This window comes from Macrotis lagotis, chromosome 1 (genome assembly GCF_037893015.1).
Source record: "Macrotis lagotis isolate mMagLag1 chromosome 1, bilby.v1.9.chrom.fasta, whole genome shotgun sequence".
Lineage (NCBI taxonomy): Eukaryota > Metazoa > Chordata > Mammalia > Peramelemorphia > Peramelidae > Macrotis > Macrotis lagotis.
Genome location: NC_133658.1, coordinates 704545581 through 704568026, shown reverse-complemented (window position 1 = coordinate 704568026; position 22446 = coordinate 704545581). Strand labels below are relative to the sequence as shown.

Here is a 22446-nt window from a genome sequence, read left to right as displayed (position 1 = left end):
TGTCTAGAACCTAGCATTCTTCTCCTCTAAGCTCTTTCTGTTAATGACCCTACTAATCTCCCAGGAGTCATCATTGACTTTCCTCTCTCCTTTTTGCCCAAATCTAGTCATTAAATATTCTTACTTTTCAATAAATTGCTACCACTCTAGTTCAATCCCTTATCACTTTATGTCTAGACTATTGATATAATTTTTATTTGGTCATTTAACCCTGCACCCACTTTATCCTGCAAACTACAATCAGATTGACTCCCCCATAGCCTAACGAATAGAGACCAGACATTTCAAGTTGATATTAAAGTGTTCAATAGTCTGGTTACAGTTTTGCTTTCTATATATCCTACTCTCTGTCTAAACTGACTTGGATAAAGGTGCCCAGTGATTTAGGTGAGACAAAAATGGAATTTCCAAGATGACACAATTCTGGGAGGGATAGCACCCTAAGTTATGGAAACATAAGATAAGTATGGTTAGATACTATTTTTCTGAAAAAAAAAGATCTGGGTGTTTCAATAGGCTGTAAGTTCAATGTAAGTGAACAGTGTGATATAGCAACCAAAATAATCTATAAGATCTTGAACTTAATTCTAAAAAATCATTAAGAATCATGATTGGTCATTGTGTTGATTAGAGTTATTAAGTCTTACAAAGTTGTTTCATGACATTGTTATAGCATAAATTGTTCTCCTTGTTCTACTCAATTCACTCTGCATCAGTTCATATAAATCTTCCTATGTTTCTCTGAAACCGCCCTTGCAACATTTCTCATTCCACAATAAGATCAATGGTGAACACACTATCTATCTCCAGAGATAGAGATGATGGATTTAAATATGCAAAAGGAAATGCATATTTTGGGACATGGCAATTGTGGAGATTTTTTCCCTTTGTTTTACTCATCTGTTATAAAGATTTTGGATTTTGGCGGGGGGAGAAAATAATTATTTGCTCATTGAAATAAAACAAAGCTTCCAGAAATGAGGTGATAGTCTCATTAACTGTCCATAATCAGATTTCATCTAAAGTGTATAATTCTAGATGCTACAATTTACACTGGAAAGTGACATTATAAGAGCAACCAGAGTAGTGAATGACTTTGAGGTCATGTCAAATGAGAAGCAATTGGAGGAAATAAGAACTTCTGACCCAGAGATTCAGGATATTATAAAAGAAGAATTTAGGTATTTGAGGAGCTAGACTAAATTAGTCCCACTGTGCCACAGAGTGAAAAAATAAGTCATGGGTAGATGTTGAAGGAATCAACTTTAGGCTTAGGATCCACAAAAATCTTCCCAACCATTTTGTCTATCCAAAAGCAGGATAGGTTGCCTTGAAGATATGTGAGTTCTTCCCCTTGGAGGGTCTTCAAGCAAAGGTTAAATGAGGCTGCCACTTATGAGATCTGTTATAATAGGGATTCCTTTCAAGTATGAGTTGGACTGGATGACTGCTGACGTCCCTTACAGCTCTCAAATTCTGTGATTCTGGAATACCCATTATCTTTTGAGCACACCATATGCTTTCCCCCATTTGTTCCTCATACATTTCTCCCATTTTGGAATGCACTATCCTCTTTTTCTCTCCTTCAAACAACCTGTGATTCCATAACTTTGGACACACATTCCACAAATAAAGATTACAGCCACCCAATGCTTTAATAGAAGTTTTATGAGTCACCATGACCAAAAAAAAATCATAAAATGATCAACCATTAACAACTCTGAGGTTAGCTAAGTTGTCCATGTAGACAGCAAATAACCCTAACTAGAATGATCCACTATGGGGGCCTTTCTAGTTAGTTCCTTAGGATCTTTCAAAGCTTGTGTTCTACTGTCATTGCCTTTACACTAACACCACAGGTTTTTCAATTAAATTTTATGTGGCATGATCACATGGCATCTTACAATTCAGTTATCTAATGAATTAAATAGGTGTTTCTGCTCTGTATAGGAAAGATAACTAAAGCATGATTTTGATCATGGGAAATGTATCTTCATTTCCAAACAACCAATTTGCAACTAAACTTGAAAAACAATAGGTTTGAAATTTGGGGGTGTTTATATTTTTTCTTGTTAGATCACCTTTGATGTACATATGATTCCGCTTCCCAATTAATGCTATCCTAGCTTTCATTTAGAGGTTCAACAGCTACAGTGAGGGAGATAAGAGTGCCACAACTGAGGAAGGCCATTGCTAAGTGAGGGGGATGCCTATAGAAGGGAAACTATAGGGGTTAAGATTTGAGGATGTTTATTTTACCTAGAGAATAGAAGAAACATGAGGACAGACTTCAATTATTTGAAAGGCTACCTGGGGAAGGGAGTTGTACTTTTTCTTCTTGTCTCCAGAAAGCAAAACTAGCAATAATAAGTTGAGGTTGCAATGAAGACTTGACGTTATGAAGGGGAAAAAAAACAATGCTTTTGTTTAAACATGTTGAAGGACAGACTTGCAACTTATAAATGAAAATATAAAGGGATTTTTCAGTTAAGTATAATTGGATTAGATTTCCTTCAAGATCATATAAAACTCAGATTCCATGATTGTGTGATAAATATGTAGATTTTTCCAAAAGCAGAAATTATATCTTTATCTTCTTGTATTGTTCACAGCATAGTTAGGGTTAACATTCAAAGAACTTTTGTTGAGTGATTAATTGATGTTCCCCAAAGGCTCAGCTGGAAGAATATTGTATACTGACACTTCTTACATTCTAACTTTTTTCTAAACTATGATATAATTTCATCAGTACTTGTCTGGGTTTCTCTATAAAATAAGATTTTATAATAATGGGACTTTGAACAAAGCTCATCTATATATTTCTTTAAGGTGATATGCCTGATTTTATTAATTGGAAGGGGGGATCAAAATTTATCTTCATCTTTGGGCTTTGGCTGATGAATTTCAAAGTAAATGGCACCTATCGGATTTGCCAGGAATTTAGATTTAAATGAGCTTAGTGTAGCATCAGGCAATGACACAGTGGACTTTGAGGGAAGGTATATTTTTAAATATTATTTCCCAGAGGGAAGAGAAAAAAGTGCCTTGAATCATGAATAGTAAGTTTTTTGAGGACTAGGATACTTTTATTTATCTTGTTTCTCTCTCAATACCAATCACATTGCCTTGTTCATATATTCAATAAATATTTTTTGAATTGAATTAGATTTTTGTCTAGTTGAATTGCCTGCCTTATTTTCTCTAGGTAGAAGAGAAAGGATAACAAAGAGAACCAATTGTTATTAAGCTCACGTGAGCAGAAGTTCCCATCTATACACACTCTAGTTAACATTTGCTCATAAATAAAACCTTATAAATGAATTGCTGTTTTGCCTTTTTTCAGATGTAACTGTGTGGAACCACATAATCCTAGCAATGATACCTTGAAGGAATGGAGAGAATTCAATTTATCTGGCTCTGACATCTTTTGGAAGAACTTAACTGTGTCAGTAAGTGAAATATTGAAAGATTAATAAGAGCATGAATATCATTTGGGAATATCATTAAAATTTGAAAATAGACATTCCTACTATGATTTAGAAATGACAACAAGAATAAAATGTGTATGTCATTAGAGAAATATAGAGAGATTTTAAATATATTTCAGGTTTGCATTTTAATGAGCTAGTTATTACTTGATCATCCTCATGTACATGTTTATGTGAGAAGTAGGACTGAGTCTCATTGTGCCTTTACTCTGAAAACAAATTTACATATGAACAACAAGGGACTATGACTGAGATTAAGTCAAAACACATTTAATGACAACAACGGGTTTGACCTAAATTCTACCAGATGGCAAAACCAAAGCTGCCTTGTGTGGAAAGAATCTATAAGCTTTTATTTTAAACTCCCCTCCCTGCCCCTCCACCCAATACTCCTCCAGCTGTTCAGGCTGCACTGTGGGGGAGGGGATGCTTTGTTAACATCTCAGTTTAGCTGCTGAAATGTTGTTTGCAGCATATTCTCAATATCAGCTATGGACAGCAAAAAGGTTTGTCTAATATGTCAGTCTGCTCAAATAATTTCTGTAGTAATGTACAGGGAAATGGAATAATAAAGACAAGTGTCCTATATTTTGGATCAAATGTGCCAGGGCAATGATTGAAAAGAGAACCAGGATGCCTTTCTTACTGAGAACCTCCTATAATAAAGGGCAAGTTCTGAAAATGGGATTTTCATGTGCGGTAGGACTAATGTCAATACAGATCACTCAAGATTAGGATCTTTTCTGCCCTCAGACCAGGAAGCTACCGTATTGACTGGGGGAAGGAAACTGTTAGGGACAGGAAACTGTGGGTTGGATCACAGCATATGAGCTTTCTTCTTACCATTTCTTCTGGTCTGTGGTATATGACTCTGTATGTGTACCTGTCCCATTTCATAGCATTTTTTATTTAATTCAATCTTCAACTATTTCACCAGTTTTCTCTCACAGTATCTATCTCTCTCTCTTCTTTTCTTTGTCATAGGATCATAAATTTAGAGTTGGAGCAGGGAATCTTAAAGGCATCACATGCAACCTCCATATTTTACAGCTCAGGAAATTGAGCCACAAAGAGGTTAAAAAATTTGACTAGGGGTCATGCAACTAGTGAATGTAAAAGGTAGAATTTGAACCCAGATAACTGTGATACCAAGTCCAATGCTGCCCCTCAAGACTGGTTCTTGACTTTCTCTTCAATCTCTATACCTGAATCCCTAGATGCTCCCAGGACATCTCTGTCTCTTTCTGAATGTTCCACTGGGTCATTGTGTATCCTCTTAAACCTGTTTTTTTTCCTTTCTTCACTATTTCTCTTCATGGTCCTATTAATAATCACCCAGGCTTCTACGAAACTGCAGTGTTATCTTTGATTTTTTTCCTTCTCCCTCACCGTTTGTATCCATTCAATTTCTAAAACACTGTAGATTGCATCACTGTAACATCTCTCACATCCATCTCCTCCTCTCATCACTACCCACCTAGGCTATTTCACCTGCTCCCAACAAGTTTCCCAATTCCACTCTTTACCCCTTTCTAATATATTCTTCACATTACTATTATGATATTCATGCTTCTATATGGATCTATTAATGTTACTTTCTGCTCAAAAAACTTATCTACTAAATAATGTTCAAAGATCCAACTTCTCTCCCCCACCCACCTCCCAGTTGGCATCATATTACCTTCCATGTCTCATCCCATTCATATAACTTTACGATCAAGTCTGAGATATCCTGCTTTTGAACATTATGTTCAAAATGTGATTTTTATGTCCAAAATGCCTTTGTTTCCCCTTTCTCACCTGTTTAATTGCAACTTAAAGCCCAACTTAAATGCTCACTCCTAAACAAAAATCTTATCTGTTTTCTTTACCTTCCTCCTCGCCCCACTGCTATTTTCATACAGCATTTTATGCTACAACTCTCATGCTTTTATTATGCAATTGTATATTACAGTTTTCTGTGTTTCTGCTATTCTCTTACTGAACTTTAAGGTATTTGAAAGGATAGGCTATGACCTATATAGAATTTTATATATCACCCCCAAAAAATTTTTACACAGTATTTTGCTACTATGATCGAAGTTGAATTATTGTTGCTCAATATTTGCTTTCTATTCTCTTCTATCGTCAATCTTTGGGTGATTTTTTTCTATTTTGATATTTTTCCCATTTCATTTTAAGATTCATCAGTTTAAGATATCCCCAGAAGGAAACTGACTACTTCAATATAAACTGCCAACTGTCCTTTGACTTTTAAGTTTAAGGGAGTTGCCTGGGACACTGAGAGACATTAAGTGACTTGTCCAAGGTCACACAAATTGTATATCTCAAAGATAGAACTTGTCTTTCTGCCTCAGAGGTTTAGCTCTCTGTTCACTGCACAGAATTACGTCCAAATTGTACTTTACTAAAAAACAAGTAATTCCATCTATTATTTTAAAGGATAATATCATTTCAATGAGAGCATTGGATCTGGTTTTTGTGTTCTAGATATTATCTATGCATGTAATCACATGATTACAGGACTAATAATTAAATATAATATTTAAATAATTATAAAATATAAGGTAACCAATCCAGCAGAATATTTTTTGAAAGAAAGTCTTGCATTTATAATAATCTAGACAATCATATGGTTCCTTTTAAGTATTATAAGTTTGAGGGTCAAATATTATACTCTGAACAATATTTTGCAATCAAAGTAAATCTAAATTTTTTGTTGAGTTTTTTAGTTTACCTATTAGGCATAAATATTCTGGCAGAAATTTTCATATCTTTTTTTACTTAGTTAAAAGCAGTTTTTTGGTGATCTATAATTGTTGTTCTTACTATAAATGGCCTTTTCTACCACAAGAAAAGATAAAGAGCTGCTAACTCTCGCATTCTGAAAGGTCTAAATTTAAAGGCAAAATGAGAAAATAGTTTTTCTTTAAAAGAATGTATATACATATGTGTGTGTGTGTGTGTGTGTGTGTGTGTATGGCTATGTATATAATCTTCTTAAAGGATTCATTTCTCTAGGCTTTCAGTATTATTCAGAAGATTTTAAAGCAAAGTATTGTTTCAGGTGCCACACAGAACTTATCAAATAGCTAGAATTACTGGCTATTCCATTCATTTTAACAATTTGATATATTGTATTGTTTCATTAATTATCTCATTTACTGCTATATGTTTAGGATGGTTTCTCTAACTCCAACATGCCTAAGTGCAGGAATATAGTTGTATCCCTCATGATACTTTAGATGATGGATAAAATAGTCTTTATTCTTCATTTTTCAGACTTAGACTAAGTTCTTTCTCCTTAATAGAACTTAAGGTTCTCTAGTTGCAGATACATACAAATGGAATCAATATATAGTAGTCTGAGATTTTATTTGATGGGAAGGACAGTGAACAAACATCATACATAATAGTTTCCATTTTTCGGAATTCACTTTTTTGCTTGGGTAGAACATGGTGCTTCAAAGAAGAAAGGTAAGTTGCAGTTCATATATAAATAAACTCACACTGCTCTGTAATCTCAACAAATTCACAGAGAGTAAACTAAATAAAATTTAGTTTCTTGTAAGCAACTATTATTTAAGTAGATTTAGTAAATAAAGCTTTGATTATACCATGTTAAAAGGTGTTTTTGAAATGACATTCCCAACTCCAACTGTAGAGAACAAGATCTAAGAAAATACAGAGGCAGAAGAATTTTAAGTATTTTAAACAAAGGAAAGGACACAAGTTATTTATTTAAGAACATAATATGTACTAGGCACTATGACAAGCACTCTCATTTGAGGGAGTGAGCAAGACAATACAATGCAGGAATTAATTATCCCAGTCTTTAGATCATTGTATACTTTTATAAACATTTTTTTTCATTTTTAGCTATTCTTTTTTTTTTTTTTTGGCAAGACAATGAGGTTAAGTGACTTGCCCAAGCTCACACTACTGAGTAAATATTAAGTGTCTAAGGTCACATTTGAACTCAGGGCTCTATCCACTGCGCCATCTAGCTGCCCCCATTTTTAGCTATTCTTACAAAAGTTCTGAGAGAGAAGAGTTTGAAATGATTGACAAAATTGAAGCCTAAGGGGATGGCTAGGTGGAGCAGTGGATAAAGCACTGGCCCTGGAGTCAGGAGTACCTGGGTTCAAATCCAGTCTCAGACACTTAATAATTACCTAGCTGTGTGGCCTTGGGCAAGCCACTTAACCCCATTTGCCTTGCAAAAACCTAAAAAAAAAATTGAAGCCTAAGATTTATTTGTGGCTTTTCATTAACCACACTGTGTCCCCCTTATCCAAGATTCAAAAAAGATTAAGAACAACTAGAGTGATCTAGAAAATAACATGTATTTAGAATAATAGATGTAAAATTGGAAAGGACTTTAAAGGTCATCTAGTATTACCTGCTCATTCTACAGATAAGGAAATTGAGTCCAGAGGATGAAACAATTTGCTGAAGGTGACATGGATAGTAGTAAGTGACAGAGGTAGGATTTGAGCCCAGATTTCCTGATCCCCCAAATCCTATTTGGGAGTCTTTACATTATACTGCAATAAATTTCCTTGGGGAAAGTGACAAAATTTTTACAGATAACTAAATGCCAAACTTTACTTCCAAAGACTCTAGACTTTGTGGGATAGATAAAACATAATTTAGTTTCTATTTTTCTATCTTGATATATCATGATAATTTATGACTGTGAGGACAAAGATTCCTATGTATTCATTGTTTTCTGTGATCAGTATTTCATATATAGTAAGATCTTTTAAAAAATTTTTTTAATTTATTTAAGGCAATGGGGTTAAGTGACTTGCCCAAGGTCACACAGCTAGGCAATTAGTGTCTGAGGTAAATTTGAACTCAGGTCCTCCTGACCCCAGGACCAGTACTCTACACTGCACCACCTAGCTACCCCAAACATAGTAGGATCTTAATGGACTTGTTGAATTACAATTGCTTTTTCTTTTTGTAGATATTGAATACTGGATTACTATGCACCAACACTTTGTGGACAGGTCTCTTAAGTATCATTAATCAGTCAATAAGTAGTAATTAAGTATATTATGAAGAATTATTATATTCCAAGCACATTGCTAAGCTAAGCACTGGGGATATAAAGAAAGGCAAAAAACCAAAACAAAAAGACTCCCTTTCCAAAAGGAGCTTACACTATAATGAGCAAGACAACATTCAAACACAAAAAAAAGATAATTTGAAAACAATCAATAGAGGAAAGATACTATCATTAAGGAGGATCAGGGAAGACTTCTCATTGGAAACAGAATTTTAGATGAAACTTGAGCAGCCCAGAAAACCCAGGAGGCGGAGATGAGGAAATAAAGTTTTTCAGACTTTGGGAACAATCAGTGAAAATACTGCTGGGAATCCAGAGTTGGGAGTATCTCATTTAGAAACAGCAAAAAAAGATAAGTGTCACTGGATCAAAGTATATGAAGGAAGATTAGGGATAAGAAGACTGATAAAATAGGAAAGAGTCAAGTCTTACATGGTTTTAAAAGATTTTGATCCCAGGGGTAATAGAGATCCACTAGATTTATTGAATGATGGAAAATATGATTAGACTTGTGCTTTAGGAAGATCATTTTGATTAATGAGAATAGACTGGAGTGGGGAGAGATTTGAGACAGAAAGACAAATTTAGAGGCTATTGTGATAATCCAGGTATAAGGTGATGGGAGCCTTGCATCAGGATAGTGGCAGTCTTAGAAGAGAGGAGGATATTAGAGAACTGTCATGAAGGTAAAATTGAAACTTGTCGATTGCAAACTGCTCTGTGGTGCAAATCCCAGAGGGCAGAATTTTCCTGACAGATCTATTTATACCACACCAATCAATTCAAAGCAAGTATGTCTTCATTGCTCAGCAGAGAAGATAAAAATTGAGATTTAAAATATTTTCAAATGAGAATTTATATCCCAAGGCTTTTCTTCTTGAACAAAAGAAAAATCAAAGTTTGGGGGTACCTTATTACTTCATCATAATCTGTGGGTTTTTAAAAGCATTTCTCACAGCCTAGCCTATAGAATGAAAATTTTTGTGGACTCTGCTGCCACCTTATGGTGTATTAAGTTATTAGAAAGACTACATAATACTCCCTGGGAAATTCTAGAAAGCAACAATGCAGGATGACAGACAAAACCAACTTTTGCTATTGGGCACTCTGAGCATATCTATCTATTGCTTTTTCCATTCTAAATTTAAGTAAGCCAAATTCTGACTAATTTCTCTCCTTGTTAAAATGTGCTGGGAGGAATAAAATACTCAGTCTTAATTTTCTTACTGGTCTTGCTCTAAATACTAATTAATAATTGAATGTATCAACATTATTTCACTGACTTTTTCTAAAGACTTAATGCTAATACTACGTCAGTTACAATAAATGAATAATATGTATTAATGAATGGGAGACAGCCCCCAGAGTGGCTCTTATGCAGTTAGGCAAACTTCCTCCCCAATTGGACACAGACATGTGCTTCCAGCGGATGTGCCTGTAGATTGTCAGTTCCTTGAGTACTGAGATTTGGGAATTCTTTTAATTTGTTCTCCCTGCACTTTACATGTATTATTTACTTAAAATGAGGATACTGGATAGCATCATAAATAAGACATTGAACCTGAATTAGTATCTTGCTATAGACAGACCTCACTACAGTTGCTGAAATGTCATGAGATTAATAAATTGTTTTGCAAACCTTAAAGTACTATATAAATGTTATCAATTATTTTTCTGTTCAATTGGATTATAATTATCTTACTTGTTATGATTAAAAATTTGGACAAAAGTTTGGATAGAAAGAACAGTGATTGGAATGCATCTTTCTCTCCCTGTCAATCTCCCCTCTTATTTTTCAGCTATTTACTTTGTCTAATTTCAAAATTGGAAAATGACTCTAGTGAACCTGTTCTCTGACCTTTTTTCTATCAGTACAGATGCTTGCTTGAAATTATTCAACTTTTTCTTTGCCATGACCATGGTGTTCTGCTGCATTTTCTTCATGATTTGCCCCATCCATGAACCAATGAAAAACAAACGTACATGTACTCTCCCATTTATATTTGATTTGGGTCAAATCCCTGAGCTTTCCTGAACTTCAGTTTCCTCATCTGAAAAATTAGGTTGTTAAACAAAATGAGCTTGAATACCCCTTCCTTTTCTGTCTGCTAATCTATGATACTCAGATAACTTGAATACCTTAAAAATTAGATAGATGTTCCTTTAAGAAAATGGTGCTTAATTTTGAGATCTTTTGAGTATTAATGGACTAACCAGAAAATCATTGTGGTCTTGATACTTAATTTTTCAAGAAATGCTATTAATCTTTCCCAACTGAAACCACAGAACAATGAGAAAATGTTATGGTTGTGCAAGCACACAATTGACTTCTCTTGTTGAATAAACTTTGCTTAGCATCTAATTTCTTCACAATCAGATCAATATGATTTTCCTAGTTTAGTCATCCAATGAGTCATTATAGTCAAACTGAAATGATTTAATCTTTAAAAAGAGGTATTCTTATCCATTTTTCAACTTAATTACTTTCTTCTTCCATTATATTTTCTAAATCTAATCTAACCTACAATAATCTCTCCCACTCTGAATTGTCTTTTGCATTTATCATTAGTATCACTTTTAATATTTTCTCATCTTCTAATTTTAATCTGTGTGCTCCATTTGCCTCTTCCACTAGTTTTCAGGCTCTCCCTAGCAAGAATTCAATAAATTCCTTTTGACTGATAAATCTTATGTGTTCTTTCATACTTATAATAGATTAAAAAGAATTTATCACTTAGATCTAAAAAAGGGAAAGGATTTAAGAATGTTCATGTTCAGATTTCATATGGCATACTACTATGATAGTAGAGATTACATACCTCATAAAATCTGGAGGGGTTTATGCTAGGTAAGCTACTTGTAGACCTCTCTTTAAACAAAAACTAGCTACATACAAAAAAAATTATATACATATAGACATAGATCAAACGTATTTATACATATATGTATAGTTTCCTTAATTTCACCATTTGTTTTCATTCTCTTCAATAGGAATGTAACTTTTTACATGGAGAGTATGTTGGAAGAGCCTGTGGACATGAACACCCATATGTTCCAGATGTCCTTTTTTGGTCAGTGATTTTGTTCTTCTCCACAGTGACCCTGTCATCCACATTGAAGCAATTCAAGACTAGCCGCTATTTTCCAACGAAGGTAATTTAGTCATAATCTTCATTAGAAATGGGTATTATAATATGAAAGAGTTGTTTTATTGAAATGGTGGTTATATTTGAATTGAACTTATTTTTCCATCTCCAAATGCCAAAGACAGGCAACTATAACTTTCTTCCTCTCCACCGGGGTTACTGGTGATACCCTGAATGGCCACCTCCTCATCTTTAAGATCTAGCCCTACTTCATCACCCATCATGCACTGTCCCCCTTGGGGCTCACAGAGACTTTAAAGAATTCTAATAAGGTTCTACCTGACATAAGATGCAAAGCTTATTGGAATGTTGTTCAGATTTGTAGGCAATGGGTGCAAAAAGAAGTGTCAGTCCCTTCCTCCCATCCCAATTACATCTGCATGTTTAGAATTGAAAATAAACAGAAACAGCTTAGTTCAATATTTAATGCAGCAAAGTAACACCTATAACGTCTGATCCAGCCAAAAACAAGCTCTTTAGGGGGTGAGCTGAAGATGATAATCAAATTTCCAGACTGGGAAAATGCTTCAAGTGCTGTTTCTGCCAGAGAGGCCTTCTGTTTGGTCCCCACCTCCTTCCCCTATCAAGGTGGAATATTTCTTTTTCTTTTAGGCTGAATTTTATCATTTAATATAGAATTATACTTTTCTTTAGCCAAAACAAAAGCCATTTGTATGCGTTTTGACCTTAGAGACATTCCCTCATAAGTCAGGTCCTGCTTCAATTTATGAATGTCCTATGAAAAAGATACATAGCACAATCTTAGTACCATCTTTAATTGTCTAATCTTCCCTACCCTTTCTCTATTTTCCCACTGTTGCTTTCATGTACCTTATGAACCAGCTAAAACATCCTTATCTGTAGCATCTAAATGAGTCTCAATGATAGTATATAAATGACATTCTCAGTTTAGGAAGACCTGAGTTCAAATTTTACTATATGATCCCCCTGGGGCAAGTCACAACCTGTTTTCCTCAGTTTCTTCATTCATAAAATGAGAGCAATAATACCTCCTATCTTTCAGGGTTGTTATCAGGAACAAATGAGATATTTGTAAATCACTTTGCAAACCTGAAAGCTATATAAATTCTAGCACTGTTATTTTTAAGCATTTTTAATAATTGATTAAAATTATATGGTCTAATGGAAAGAAGATTGAGCCACAAATCATAAGAAATAGATTCAAGTCTTATCTCTGCCACTCACTTGGGCAGATGATATATGAACTTAGATAAATCACTCCATAGGAGTGAGGTCCCCATTTATGAAATGATAGAGATCAAACTAGGTCACAGGATTCATAGATTTAGGCTGGAAGGTCTCATTCATCTCCCTTATTTAATAGGTGATAAAACTGAGAACTAGTAAGTGATGTGCCCTGGAACACAAAAAGAGTAAACTGCAAAACTAAGTTAAGAATCAATGGTCTTGGGGCAGCTAGGTGGCTCAGTGGATAAAGCACCGGTCCTGGAGTCAGGAGTACCTGGGTTCAGATCCACCCTCAGACACTTAATAATTACCTAGCTGTGTGGACTTGGGCAAGCCACTTAACCCCATTTGCCTTGTAAAAAAAAAAAACTAAAAAAAAAAAGAAGAATCAATGGTCTCTAACTCCAAATTCAATTATCTGTGAGCCATACTCACTTTCATGATGAGTGCTGAAGGCCATTCCTTCTATAAAGTTCTGTAATTCCATATCTAGGATAATAAACCCATATTTATGGAATTTTGTAGATCTAATGCCATTTAAAATATTTGCCATAAGCTTCATTTTCTTTAACTGACTGCACCAAATAACTTTTTTTTTGTCTTCCCTATATCTAGGTTCGATCTATAGTGAGTGACTTTGCTGTCTTTCTTACTATTTTGTCTATGGTTTTAATTGACTATGCCATTGGAATCCCATCTCCAAAACTGAAAGTTCCAAGTGTTTTCAAGGTGAAATCTTGTTCTCCTCTACTCTCCCCTCCCTTCATCTCCTCTCCCCTACATTTCTTTCTTTCACTTCCCCTCCTCTGTTCTCCCCTCTCCTCCTCTCCTCTTTCCTCTGCCCTTCCTTTACCCTACCATCCCTTCCACTCTCTCCTCCTCTCCTCACATCTCTCCTTCTGTCTTCCTCCCAACCCCATTCCCTTTCTACTCCCCTCCAAATTATTTCCTCTCTACCTCAGCAATATGTATAAACACTTGTATTTATAAGGATGCCTAAATGCCAATTATTATTTACCTAGTATTGTTTGTCCAGCTCTAATTCTTGTTGTGGAAGTGCTTGTCTCCTCAATCATTTATATGAACATTTAAGGAATGTGGAATGACAGAGATGGAAATAAAATTTACCATTCCTTATTAAAATTTGGGTACATCTGAAGACAATGGTAATTTAAAAAATAAAAACAAAAAGAAACTTCCTATGGACACTTCTAATTAATATTTCTACATATAACAGTAATGAAGTGAAAGGCATTTAGAAAGTTCATGCGATATAATATTTTAACTCAATGTTACATTAAACAGAATAACTTTTTAAAAGATTCTTTGTATTGAAAACAATATTTAATTCTATTTACTGAAGATCATCCCATCAGTTTTCTTGGTAGCATCTGTAAGATTCCAATAGAATAGGTGCCAGAAGTAAATGTTAACAGTACACATTTTACAATTTACGCAGCCTACTAGGGATGACCGTGGCTGGTTTGTTACTCCATTGGGACCAAATCCATGGTGGACAGTGATAGCTGCTGTGATTCCTGCTTTGCTTTGTACTATTCTTATATTTATGGACCAACAAATCACTGCAGTCATTATCAACAGAAAAGAGCACAAACTAAAGGTATGTTTTTAAACTTTTTAGCTTACAGCATGCAAATTTATTTAACTGGAATTGATTAGAATTCTAGACTTCTCATATATACTGCTTCATTTATTATTTTAAAAATTGCATTATGCCATCAAATTCTTTTCCTTTCATTCTTTTGAAAGTTTTTCTAACTGATAATGTTTCGTGAGTAAAAAAAAAAAAAAAAAAAGGAAAGCCTCGCAATATAGAGAGGGTTATGTGGCAGTCTCAATGAATTCAATAAATAAAGTAATTTTTTTAATAAATGCAATCTAGATGAAGGTACTTCATCTTCACCTATATGCTAACTAGATATGGTTTCACTTTGCTGCTGTGAAAACTGAAAATGTTTTAGCTGCTATGTAATTGCTATAAGATGCTTAGACTGAACACTCTCCTTTTCAGTAACCCATGCTAAATGCAATCAATTCAGCTATTGAGTGGCTTAAAAAAATCTAAAGCAATCTTTATGAAAAATAGAGCATGTACTATCTTGTTTTTGTTCTGATATCCTGGGGAATTGTCAACTACCCATGCCTACCCTTGGAAACATGGGGGGGGGGAATTTAGATTATCAGAGCAATTTAAATCATACAGTGTTTTATGGGACTGTGTGCACCTTGATAAGACAAGAAAAAAAATTCTAAACTATTTGTTGTGATGTAGCTATGATATTAACTTGGAAAAAACAAAGCTATAGCTATTTGTAGTAAATAAATGTGACACAGGGATAACTTTCTGAAGAGCAAAAAGCTAAACTATCACAATTGGAGAAAACAACAGTATATGAGCTTTTTGTAAAGGGTATTATATTTATTATATCATATGCTCTTGGTAATTGCTAAGAAGATGGCATGTCTGTAATAATCTGTGTGTTATTAGAAAACACCACCTGAGATTAGTGAAAGCCTTTGATAAATATTTACTAATTTTAGAATGTCTAAATTTAGATTCCTCAATTTCCCAACTATCAAATAGTTGATAGAATTTTTATCATGTGTTCCACTAACCCCTTCTCTATCAATTTTCTTTGTTTTTTAACATTTTAACTTGGGCTATTCTCATGCTTAAAAATCCATAATAACTTTGGTAAATATCAACAGAGCCACAGGCTCAAGAAAAAAAATAGCCATAAAAAGGGGCCTAATATTCTTTGTTAAATATTGTTCTGTTGTTTTAAACTTTCCAAAAAGTGATGAAACCTCCTCAAACACTTGCTTTGAGAGGAAACAAAAAAATCCTCTTATATTTTAGGAGAAATGAAAGTTATATTTTAACATTTGGTACATATCAAGGAGGGTTGATTTATGGTTTCATGCTAGATAGACAGATATTCAATGGAAAATTTTGAGTAAAGATAGTAAAGGAGTAACTCAATCAGTATCTTTTCTAATCATTCATAACAGGATCTTTAAAATGATGGAAACTAATAGAGGATTCAGGAAGAATGCTAATACTTTTAAGCCATTTTGTAGCCACCTGTCTCTCTTTTTTTGTCCCCTATTCAAATTCTCAAGGTTTTTTGCATATACTTTTTGGGGGATTTCTATGAACATTTATCTACAGTCTTCTTTTTTAGTTAATAGTGAGGAATACTTTCAGGCTGATTAAAAAACAATCCGAGAATACCTGAAATTTTTTACTTGTAATTTGTTATTTTTATTTTTAAAAATCAATTTAATTTTTCTCCTTCCTATTTCTTTGCCTTCAGTTGAGTAATTAAAAAAATTAAACCTTTATAACAACTATGCAAAATCCAGTGAAACAAATTTCACATTGACCATGTATAAAGAGGTATTCAATAATCTTCATTTAACTTCATTCTCTTACTCTTAAGAAGTGTTTTTCATCTTTAACCCTTTTGCAATCAGAATTTGTTATTGCACTGTTCAGAATTCTAGTCTTTCAAAGTTGTTGTTCTTCATAATATTGGTGTCATTATATAAATTGTCTCTTGGTTCTGTTCACTTCATTCTGCATGAGTTCACAGAGGTCTTCACAGTTTCCTCTGAAACAATCCATTTCTTCATTTCTTATGGTGTAACATTATCCCATTACATCTATATACCATAATTTGTTTAGCCATTCCCCAATAGGTTGACACCTCCTTAATCTCCTGTTCCTTTTCATACAACAAGAACTACTATAAATATTTTTGTACATATGGGACCTTGTCCTCTTTCTTTGAGCTCTTTGGGATATATGCCTAGCAATGAGAATCAAGGGTCAAAGGGTAATCACATTCTATCTACATGGGCTTTCTACCAATGGGGGAAAAATTTTAATCACCTTTTGGGCTGGGGAGGGAAGTTTTTATGAAAATCTAATTAGGATCATCTCAATGTGCATCTGCAGACAGTTCACTCTTCTTTGACATCACTTTTAATAAGGAGCAATACAATCACAGATCACTTGAGTAAATGAATGCATTTGCAACATTCTCTTGGCTTCGCATCCTCTTGAGGATTATAGCATTTGATGTGTTCTTTTCTGCCCTCTTTGTCAGCCTGGTTCTTCATGTCAATCTATAGTCTTTCATGTGGTTAACTTGACAGATGCAGGAAATTGCTGCCAAGCTTTGGAATGAATTTTTTCAGCAGTGGCATCTGGGTATCAGATGGTCCTCTTGGCTGGCCTCTTGTCTTGCTGCATGTTGGTTTTAGTGGGGTCTGGTGTAGCATCACCTGTTGCTATGCTCCCTTTTCCTTCCATATGTCCATTTCCTATGATTCATATATGAATGTGAGAATCAATGCTCCAGTCCTGTCTCTATCTGAGAATGAATTCCACAGAAACATGTCAGAAGGTAGAAATCTCTCTGTTTTGCACCGAGAAGGGGATACTTCCTCTTGGCTGGCATTTATTCCAGCTACTAATTTGGTGAGGAAGTCCAAGTATGTAAAGGCACATTTTAAATGAAAGTCAAGTGGGAAGACTTTGAGGTGAGGTGAATTTCTGGAGTGGTTTTAATTTCAACTTGTATTTAATCAAGATGTCCTCCTTGGTACATGAAACTATTGGGGAAAATGGTATTTTTATAGTTTCTGTCCTTCCCCTTCAAAGAGTCACAGAGGAATTGTCCATCCTGCCTGCTTACTCTAAGTCAGTATACCATTTAAGTATGAACAGATTTGGAAATCACAGTTATGGAAATTTAAATCCTCTAGGAAACTATGTCTCATAATGAAACCATATGGAACATTAGGACTATGACAAGCCCAAGGCATACGTAAGGTCTCTTTCCCAAATCCCCAAGCCACCTGCTTCATGAGGGGCTTCACCTCACTTCCTTTGCCTTCACTATCATCATATCTACAAGTAAGCTCCTTCAGAAGGGACATTCTAATGGTAATAATAACCTTGTATCTTTCACTGTTCTGCATTCTCCAAACGCAGTGCTGGCTTTGGCCAAACTCAGAATTCACAGAACCTTGGGTCTGAAAGGATTTCTCAGAGTGTGCATGTTTCTTATAAGGGTTTTGTTTTTCTTGTTCTTTGTTTCTTCAAAACCTGGAGAGAGAGAGGAAAGAAAGGAAAAGATAAAAGTTTAACTGAAAAAATAGTACAGGGGCGGCTAGGTGGTGCAGTGGATAGAGCACGGGCCCTGGAGTGAGGAGTACCTAAATTCAAATCCGGCTTCAGACCCTTAATAATTACCTAGCTGTATTGCCTTGGGCAAGCCACTTAATCCCATTTGCCTTGCAAAAACCTAAAAGAAATACTACAAAAAAAAGAGAAAGGGATTTCAAAAATCATCCAGTGCAATTTATACCTGAACTTGAATTCTCTTTACAATATTAAAGCACAATGATAATGTCAAAAAAAAAGTGCTGGATTTGGACTCAGAGTATGTTAGTTCAAATCCCAATCCCAGTTTTGCCACTTAATACTTACATGACCTTGGGCACCTCCCTGAGCTTCAGTAGCCTCATCTGTAAAATGATAGGTTTGGATTAGGTAGCTTCTTAACATCCCTTCCAGTTCTGAATCTATGATCCTATGATTTCCAAGAAATGGGAAATGAAACATAAGAGTTCTAATGGTTAGGGAATCAAATCTAAATCTTCCCTACTATAATAGACACTGCTTCCTAATTCCTCCCTCTGTGGCTAAATAGAGCACATCAAATCCATGTTGCACATATCACCGTTTTTCCTTCTTCAGAACCATTTCCTTGAGAGTGATGGGTGACTAAACTCTCAATTATAGATGTGACTTTCCATTACAGTTTATAAAGGGACCAGATGCTTATTCTTTATATATTGTATTGAAAGACTTCCAGAAAATTGCTCACTTAGAACTGCTTAAGATCCTTATTCTTGGTATGTATCACTAACCCTTGACAGTCACTTTTTAAAGAGTTTTTGACATGATTTCTTAATAAATATGTTTCACATCCAGGAAAGCTATTAACATCTTACCTTTTCTGTGCATAAAACTTCTCTTCTCTCTCTCTCTCTCTCTCTCTCTCTCTCTCTCTCTCTCTCTCTCTCTCTCTCTCTCTCCTTTTTCCCACCCACTGAAGAGAATTACTTCCTAATTTTCTGGAACACAAAAGATTTCGAAGTCATGTTGCAGTGACCATACCCTCCACTATGCAACCACCTGTATTGCTTCTGTCCCACACCACCCACATTCTTTTTTGTTGCACACTTGAAGCTGCTCAGAAGGAAATGATCTCTAACAAGACATTCCCTAATTCTTCTTGCTTTATCTTCAGAACATTGCCCTATATTGCTCATGCAATATAGTGTCTTTCTGGAAAAGATTTTGAAGAAATGGTGAGAAAAAGGAAGGTTAGCAGCTTTAGATGAAAGCCTTAAATGGACATGAACTCAGCAAATTCAATTTAAGATATATTTGCTAAGCCCCTACTAGGTGAGAAAGCAGCATGATCAAAATCAGGAAGAGAACTGGCATAAAGAGCTTGGTTAATTATTACTTATGTGACTTTAAACAGGTCATCAACTTCTAGTCTCATTTCTCTCACCTTTAAAATGAGAGAGTTAAACAAGTTCATTCTCAACTCTAAATCCTTTGTGAAAGACACAGGATAATTTATCATCTGGACCCTGTTAATTCAATTAGTGATATTTGTTAAAGCTGCAAAGCAAGCATTATTGGTAAATCTGCCCTTTATTCCGCTTTTTAAAACAAAGATGTCTACTGTTTAATAGATGAACTAGGTTCATCATTGTCTTCCTTCTTCCATTCCTTTCCCTTTTACACAGTTGCCAAGTCCTGCAAGTTCTATCATTGCTTTTCTTTCCTGATTGCCACCATTACAATTTGTGTTTTCATTACCTCATCCCTAGATTTTTGTAGTAGACTTTTTTAAATATATTTATTTAATTTTAAATTTTATGGAATAAAACAAGCATTTTCTTGGCAGTATAATAAAAAGACAATTGCACATGAAACTACAAATCTATTATCTACACTTGACTATTCCTTTTAAATATATAATAAAGATGACTCTGAAGTAATCTCTATGTCTGTAGTATACCACCCACAAAATCTATCCCACTTATCCCTACCAGGATAATCCTCTAAATCTACAATTCTGAGTCTGTCACTTCCAGACTTGAAAACATTCAGTGATTTGTATTTGCCTACAAAATAATGTTCAAGTTGTTTAACCTAGCATTAAGTGTCCCCTGCCATTGGATGCCAAACTTCCTTTTTCATCTTATTTTCCACAATTTCCTTTCATATGTTCCATCCAAACAGGACTAAAGTATTGGCTGTTGTCTGAACATGAATTTCATTTTCTCACCTCCAGGAGTGTCTTTGTTCATGCTGTTTGTTAACTTTGCCTAGAACGATCATAGCTTTTGAAGGAAAAGATAAAATTTGTTTAACTGTGGCAGAGGGTACTTAAATAGAGGCAATGTTTGGATAAGTAAAATGAGGCTTCAAATCAGACAAAAGAGTTTCAGTTTTCTATGACAGGTAGTAAGGAACAATGACAGGTTATTAAGCAAGGGAATGATAGCACAAAATTAGTATTTTTTAGGAAAATGTGTCTGGGAGCAGTAAAGTAGGGAGAAATTTGAGGTAGAAAGACCAACTATTTCAAAAGGGCAGACAAAAGGAAATGAAAACCTGAATGCTTTATATATCACCTTCCTCTCCAATTGAATATAATCTCTTTGAGGGCAGAGACTGTTTTGTTTTAGTTTTCTAACCCTACACTGCCTAGTATATAGTAGATGTTTAATAAATACTTGTTGAATTGATTTACTACTTAATTTGTTAAGACATAAATGAACAAGAGTATGAATAGTAGCAGAACAAATAGAGAAGGAAGGAAAATCTGTTTCAAAGAGAAAATCAAATGTTTTAAAGAGAAAAAATAGTGTTTTGTAGCAGATTAGACAAAAGAAATCAAAGAGAGGAAAGAATTGGAGATAACTAACAAAATCTCTAGTCTCTCTAAGCCCAGAAAATTTGATGATACAAGTGATGGATATGAAAAAGCTGGGCATTAGGGTAGGATGGTTTGTAAACCATCTTAGAAAGTAAACTCAATTTTAAGTATAAGCTTAAGATGATAGCGGGACATCTAAGCAGAGATGTTCCATACTCAAACAACATATGGAACTGTAGAACTGGTGAGAAGTTGAGACTGAAGATATAGCTTTTGGAATCATCTTCATAGAAGTGAGAGTTGAAGCCATGAGGGTGGATGAGCTCACTGAGGAAGAGTGTTTAGTGAGAGAAGAGCAGGAGGACCAACTCCAGAAAAAAGTGGGTGGTTAACAGTATCAAAAGTAACAGAAAGATTGAGGAGAATGAAGCCTGAGAAATGGCCATTGGATTTGACAAGAAAAAGGTCATCAGTAACCTTTAAGAGAGCAGTTTTCATAGAGTGCTGGGGGTGGAAGCCAGATTGCAGTGACTTCAGATGGTAAGGAGTGGAGGCTGTGTGTGTAGACCACATGTTTGAGGAGTTGGCAGCAAAAGGAAGAAGAGAGTGGATGATAGCTAGAAGGCCTGCAGGCTCAAGAAAATATGTTTTGTTTTGTTTTGTTTTGTTTTGTTTTGTTTTGTTTTGTTTTTGTTTTGTTTTAAGTTAGGAGAGGCCGGAAAGAAAGAAACCAATGGAAAAGAAGATACTACAGATTCTAATCTCTATCACATAGATTAACTGTGAAAATAGTCTCATGTGGAAAAATAAATAGGGTCATTTCTAAAGTCATTCCTAAAGTAAAAGAAAAGGGACAAAGTACAGATGGGGCCTCTGGACACTAATGGGAACATTTGTTTCATCATTCATTTAAGTTGATAATAAGGGTAGAGTCAGCCTCATATGGAAGGTCTATATGGAATCACTGACCCAGAGTTCTCTGCTGCCTTCACTGACAGCTCCCCACTTTTCACGCTGTGAAAAGTGAAACACCAGTCCCAAATCTCCTTAGTGTATTGGAATCAGAGAACCCTGGAGGTTGGTGAACTTGATCATAAAATTCTTTCTCCATCCTATCGTTGGTAGACTCCACTCTCCTGGGCCCCTTAGAAGTATAATTCAAAAGTTATCTGCTTACAAATAGGAAAGTAAACCTGATTTCATAGAAATTTATTTTCTATATTTCTCTATGTGATCATAGCACAAAGAAATGTTTTCCAAATTAATTTTAAACTTTTAGACCACATGAAAACTTATAATGAATGAGTAGAATAAAACAGTCAGTTAAAATCATAAATGAAAGGTGTTAAAATATTAAAATGGCCTTATTTTACTGTAGTAATAAAATAACTTGATTTAATAAAATCATCTTTCGAAAGCTGCTGCTATGAGTAATTTTAATCATAAAATGTTCTAATCTAATGTATTCCTCTCTCTTTTGTTCACATTGAATATTAAATTGGGTTTGATGAGTATTCCAGACTTCCAAAATG

General features: G+C 34.7%; 1 protein-coding gene across 3 annotated transcripts in view; it reads left to right on the top strand.

The window, feature by feature from the left end:
- The window catches only part of SLC4A10 (solute carrier family 4 member 10), a 377012-nt gene that overhangs the window by 323697 nt on the left and 30869 nt on the right, over positions 1 to 22446 (top strand). For all 3 annotated transcript variants that reach the window (XM_074215846.1, XM_074215845.1, XM_074215847.1), the window contains 4 exons: positions 3344 to 3449; positions 11554 to 11715; positions 13533 to 13646; positions 14377 to 14538. In XM_074215846.1, the coding sequence (XP_074071947.1) occupies positions 3344 to 3449; positions 11554 to 11715; positions 13533 to 13646; positions 14377 to 14538 (544 nt within the window). The remainder of the gene's footprint in view (positions 1 to 3343; positions 3450 to 11553; positions 11716 to 13532; positions 13647 to 14376; positions 14539 to 22446) is intronic.